Consider the following 6,681-nt stretch of genomic DNA (forward strand, 5'->3'; position numbering starts at 1 on the left):
TGCAATGATTATAATTAAAGAGGATGTGACACCTGCATGTTTTGTCTCCGTCTTACAAATGTACAACATAGCAAACGCTTTTTTGCGCTGTACAACTTTTCTCGCACTATATGTTTGTTGTAGAACTACCAAATTTTCACAACACTTAAAGAAGAACTTTGCAAATGAAAAATGAAAAAACCAAATGTTTAGAAGCAAATAATTTTTAATGTATTTATGTTATCTAAAATATGGGCACGCAGCTGCATAAATTATTTTCCACCCTATATATTCAGAAATTTTAGAAAACTACTACAAACACAGAAAGATAAAAGTTGTACCACAAAAAAACAGTTTTAGGTATGTTGTACATTTGTAAGTGGGAGACAACACATGCAGGTGTGACATCCTCTCAAGTGTTTTGTTAAATAAGATAATGCATGTGAAATTATATTTAATTACATAAACCTGATAATCATTAATATAGAACCAAAATTGATAAATATAAAGCAATTTTAAGTGGAATTAAATCATTAAGATCTAGATTGATCAGGAGCAAATGGTGATATATTTTTGTTAGATCAGATATAATAATAAGCTTAACTTTCCACTGAATAATATCAGTTCATTTGGTGATATATTTATATTTTGAGGCGTGTATATGCATTCATATTTACATTTGGTCTATTAAAACATACTACTAAAATGTATAGGCACGATAAATGATTACATACAGTGATAAACTATTACAGGTGTAATCCTAATAAATTTAGAAAAAAAAATACTATTATATCTTTATTGTATCTTACTAAATATTATAAGTAAGAAAATTTTTTTTAGATATAAGTTATTTATTAACATGCCGCCTATTCTAAATTTGTTAACGAAAATGTAGTCTAGGGAACGCAAATGTTATAATGATGTATGATTATTAAATGTATAAACAATTTTTTTGAATTACCTAGGTTATTTAAATTGTATAATATATGGTGTATAACTTTAAAATTTGGCATGCAATTCATAAGCGCTAAAATTAATTAGATATGTTTAATTACATTGCGGTAAGGGTTTATGTTCGTTTTATAATCTTCTAGACTCCGCTAACATTTCTGCAGCTGTTGTTTTATTATCCTTGGGCATATTTTCTCCAGAACATACAGGCTATACGTCAAATATAAAAATGTAATAAATATTAATTTAAATAAAAATAATATTGCATTGATCGCTCAGTGTACAAAAAAACAGGTTAATTGTTACGATTGTGTTAGAAAAACCACAACACTTTTTGCCAGTTAACTAAAATATGTGATGCAATAGACAAACTAAACTAAGTAAATAAAATAATATGCTAACAACCATGACAAATTAGATAGGTATCAGCACAGTATTTTGATATGCCTTTTCGCTTTTTACTTTGCTTTTATCGTAGTTCGCTACTTCTTATTGGCTCTCAATCATATACATTCATATATAACATAGAACAAAATCAACCAATAAAAACTGGAGAGCTACGATATAAGCCGGATGTGAAGGAGAAGTGTATCTACTGCGCGATACAAGTACAACTGTGATGATACCTATCTAATTTGTCATGCTAGCAACTTACAAATGAATGAGAGTGAAAAACTTATACAACTAACACAATTTACAAAGTACCTACTCAAAATAAACTATTACCGATTCATATCTAAGCCTGTATTTTGTCTTTACGGAATTTGGACTATCGTGTGAAATTCTCAGTTGACTGGCATGCCTTTGTGGGGGTAATGGCATTTTATTTACTTCGATAGCTGCTGTCGTTAATACCTAAAAATTAAAACAGTTGGTCAAAAACTCTTAAGTCTTAGTTTTAGTTGTAATTAAAATTAACAGATGTATAACATTGAATTAAGTGAATACATTTATTTTTATGAATATTGGTCTTTTGTCAGCATTCAACATGTTTTGTTACAAGATGTTTAAACATAACAAATCTATACAATAACATTAAAAAAAATGTATATTAGGAGGTGAAATTTAGTCAAAATTATCTTACTTTGCGCGGAGGAGGTCCAGGAAACACTCCGTCTTGCACCATTTGAATTGCTAGTTTCACATCGTCGGCATCAACATTCTTCTTTTTCGCCGAGTTTGACAATGCCTTAGCGTCTTCCAATAATTGAGTAGTGTATCCTAATGAATAAAATAAAAACTATTCATAACAGAGAAAAACCATTAACATTTGTTTCATTGTATTAAATATTACTGTAGTTAAACTCCAAAAAATGATTTAAGACTTGTTGATCATATTCAACAATTCCTAGATCTTCCATCATTGACACGATGATTTGACTGTCTTTGGGCATATTATTTTTTCCTTCTGTAGACTCCATTTTATCAAATCAAATTGTAATGATTTGAATTAATAATGAGATTATAACAACAAAAAGTTGTATCAAAGGTTAAAAAAACAATAATATTAAACTCTTTAATTTTTTAAAGTACGCACTGATTACAGAAAATGTATAATAGACTACTCTACAGTCGTGGTCTAAACAGTTGTAAACAAAGATGCCACGTAAATATAAAATCGATAGTCACGTCATATCTTATAACGAATGTCTCTTCGCAGAAAAAATTTTGTCGGATCCATATCCGTGACGTCATTGTTATCTATGCACGTCTCTGTGATACTATTCTGTATTATCAGTAATACAATAATATTGATATCATTGATTAGATTCGTCGTCTCTTTAATTATAGTTTAAATATTTTTTTTATTTACTTATTATTAATTAATATTATCGAAATATTTAAATGTGAAGTTAAATAGAACATATATGATATTTTTGTAATAACTTAAGGGTAAATTTAATTTAAAAAAAAAACATTTCAACAATAAAAATAATTATAATATCACACGAATACACGAATACACAGAGTCTCTGATGGATTATATAATAAATTACTATAATTATACCATAATAATTAATAATTATGACATTGAATTACACTGTATCACGATTTTTCTTTAATCGTCCACTGTAGTATAAAACTGTAGTAATATAGGTCGTGTACATCATATACGTCATTATTACATAATTTTTAGAATTTTATTTAATTATTATTATTAATCTAACTTCTATCAATAAAACTAACAGCACACGTCGTGCGTGTGTAAGACGAAGACAACAAATGTATGTGTAGGTAGGTCAATCCTCTTTAAGCGGTCACTTTTGTGAAACAAAGACAATATCTGCTTTTTAGGAACCATGGACTAAGATATTATACTCGTAAATTTTATTGAATGAATAGGCCATTTACGATTATCATACGGGAACTAATATGAAATTATAGACATAAACGTCTGCAATCACAATTAAATTGATGTATATAATTACATGTTTACATTTATAAACACATTATGATAAGACCTCTGCTAGAACGAGAGGCAATGATACAAGCAGTTTTTCTCTCTTCCCCATTCCGTCACGCATCTCTCTCTATACCTATAATAATAATACAATAATATATTATATTACTTATAATAACTTATGACTTTGTCGTTTTTTTCCGTGTCGATTTTTAACGATCACCAACTTATACATAGTTACATAATAACACAAATAAAACATGCAAAACTATCATATTAACATAATTAACATAATCATTAATATATTAATTAAATTAAACTAGAATGGGACTATTGTATTTATATTTTGTTCTTATAATATAAATTTACATACATAATAAATGAAAGACGTGCATGTGTCATCTTTCATTAATTGTGTACCTAGTATCCCGGAGACCCGCCATCATAATATATAGGCAGTGTCGGCCTTAGGGAGGGGATGGCAAGCTGTTGAGGGCCACGCAAATTATGTATTCCGAATGTTACTTTATCTATAAATTAATCATAAAAATAATGACCCAGTAGTACGAAAATTGCAACCTGATACAAACCTTGATTGTGCTCGTTGTTATTGGCTTAAACATACTCAAAAATATATTATATTATTCTTAATTTAATAATAATTTAACACCGCATCAATTTCAGTGACTCACTTGTTACCTACCGTACAGCAGAGCGACATCCACTTACCTACAGATTTTTTTTAAATTATGTATTCACATGGTATACCATATTATTATTGTTATTATGTAAATTACTTCCTATATCATTTTTAAATTATTACAATCATTTTTTAATAAACTATTATTATACGAATCATGAGAGGAAGTGGCTTAAAAAATGATCAGTATAAGGTATTTTTACAATATATATAATATTATAACTTTAATTAGTTGTCAATAACAATTGCAAATTAGTAAAAAAAAAAAATGTTTTTACAATACATATACCTAATATTATACACTTATGAATAAATGTCTGTTACAAATATCTGTAGCGTAATGCACAAAATTAACAACCGTACCTATACCAGATACCTATACTATAAATGTGCTACGATCCACCCATAATACGGGGTTTTATCGACTCCACCGGATTTTTGTTTATGTTGATTCCGTCAACTGTTTATAGAACAATAACCAAAACATCATATTCATATATTATATAGAGTATTTTTTTTAACGTACAGCATAGGTTAGGATATATTTTAGTTTTCCATCATAGTATAAAGTACATTTTATTCAAATAAAAACATTTCACAAAACAATTCAAACATTGTCGTCCGTAACGGATATAATATTTATTAAAATAATAAAACAATATAACTCAAATATTTAGTGATTATTATTTTCACAAAATGAAGTAAGATCGTCATATTTTTATGTAGTGTTATATAATATAATATTCAAAATAATTCAAATATATAAAGGTATTGTATATATGCCGTTGTATGGCCCATAATTCATTCCAGTTATCCAAGTGCAGCTGAAACTAAATTACATTTTTATATAGGTAAGTACCTAAATCGGTGATTATAAACTGCGCCCAAAGTACAGGTAAACACGAAATAATACATGTAAGCTGCGCCCAAGTTCTTATTAGGTGTAAAAATGTAATATGAAAGCTGCGCCCGAGTTTTTATCATTTGTAAAAATGTGACATATTATGTAAGCTGCGCCCGGCTAAACTTTTAAAATTTAACCGCTATACTTTTGCAAAATTAAACAAAATTACAGAATTACTAATATAATTAGATTTTATATTATGCGTAATTTGTCAAATTAAAGTCATTATAATATAAAAGAAAATGCATAAATGTAATTCAATAAAATATTGCTTATAAATAACCCTTTCAAACTTAACGACAACGAAGCGAGCACATTTTTGTAATCAGCGGTCAAAGTGGTGGTGTCAATATCGTTGCGTAAGTTAATGAAAAAAATAATTAAATTTGTATATTTATCGAAACAAATAGATTTCTTATCGTATTATTCGTAACATTGTAACATTTGTAACATTTCCATTACCACATACGGGTTAATAACAACATTCATAATCTGGTCGGTGAGCGGAAAAAATAGTCCCGAAAAAAATGAATGAAAATATATCAAAATTGAAGTATAAATATGTTAAAATTGTATTGAAAAATACGTTAAAGTTAAAGCTACACAAAAAATAATTTAATATAAAACATAAAAAGAAGCTTAGCTACCTATAAAATGTATATATTATAATATATATATTTAATTTTAAAGTTCCTTATAATGAAGATCATATTTTTGGCTTTTGCTATAAATTAGTAATTTAGTATTTAGTTTTAGTGTAATGATGTCAATATGGTACCTATATATCAAATTGTATGGACAAATATAAAAAGTTTCATATTATAAATTATTCATCATAAATTGAAAGGTAGTTTTAAAAAAATGTTAGTTTATTATAATAAATATTCATTCTGGATGGTTTTTAAAATATAGCAGACTAATAAATATATACAAAATTACTATAGATACTTATAATTTGAACTTTGATTAGGAACATTACATAAAAACAAACGTTTTTTGGTATAATAATAGGTTATATGCCTTTTTAACGGACGTAAGTAATAACATGAGAAAGAGTTGTAGGTACCTAATTATAGTATTACATTTTTATAGCATTATTATTATAATTATATAGGTACTATGATTGTATTTATTATTGACTATTGTATAATGTAACTATTACAATAATTTATAGACTAGATATGGAACAAAAATTCAGTTTAAAGTAAATTAAATTTACTATATTATAGTACTATGTATCAGAATAAAATAGGGTATTTTTATATATATAGATTATATATAGTGTATGTACGGAAACATGGCACATTGTCACTAAGTACCATACTTAAAGATTTAATTGTTAGATCAGGCTCAGTACTTTCTACATATATTTGTGTTTGGTTTGCAGAACACACACAACCCGAATTCAAAAATATGTAATATAATTATTCTGGTAAAGTTTTACTTAAATTTAAAACAATAAAATTCATATTGTTGATAGGTACTGAATATATTGACTGTAGTAGCATGATGAGTATTTTTAATAATATTTTAATAAAATAATATTTAGTCATCATAGGTATGCTAATTAAGATAAATATTATATTATTTTATACCTAAATATTAAAAATGTTGATGGATGATGGTAGGTGCATCTACATTCTATATTATGTCTACATTTCAAAATACATACATCATAGATTTGAATTTGGTCATTTTATTTTATCTGAAAGATGACAAGTTTTTGCTGGTCAGATCAAAGCTTAA

The 6,681-nt window shown here is 26.8% G+C and overlaps 1 protein-coding gene across 1 annotated transcript; it reads right to left on the bottom strand.

Moving 5' to 3' along the window:
• Positions 1-998: 998 nt before the first annotated feature.
• Positions 999-2,574, bottom strand: LOC100160632 (transcription initiation factor TFIID subunit 9-like). The gene is made up of 4 exons (XM_001951661.5): positions 2,225-2,574; positions 2,015-2,151; positions 1,657-1,785; positions 999-1,140 (listed from the first exon to the last, which is right to left on the bottom strand). The coding sequence occupies exons 1-4, from the start codon at positions 2,349-2,351 to the stop codon at positions 1,060-1,062; spliced, it is 474 nt and encodes a 157-aa protein (XP_001951696.1). The 5' UTR covers positions 2,352-2,574; the 3' UTR covers positions 999-1,059.
• Positions 2,575-6,681: the final 4,107 nt, after the last annotated feature.

The sequence above is a fragment of the Acyrthosiphon pisum genome, chromosome A2, assembly GCF_005508785.2.
Source record: "Acyrthosiphon pisum isolate AL4f chromosome A2, pea_aphid_22Mar2018_4r6ur, whole genome shotgun sequence".
NCBI classification, from domain to species: Eukaryota; Metazoa; Arthropoda; class Insecta; order Hemiptera; family Aphididae; genus Acyrthosiphon; species Acyrthosiphon pisum.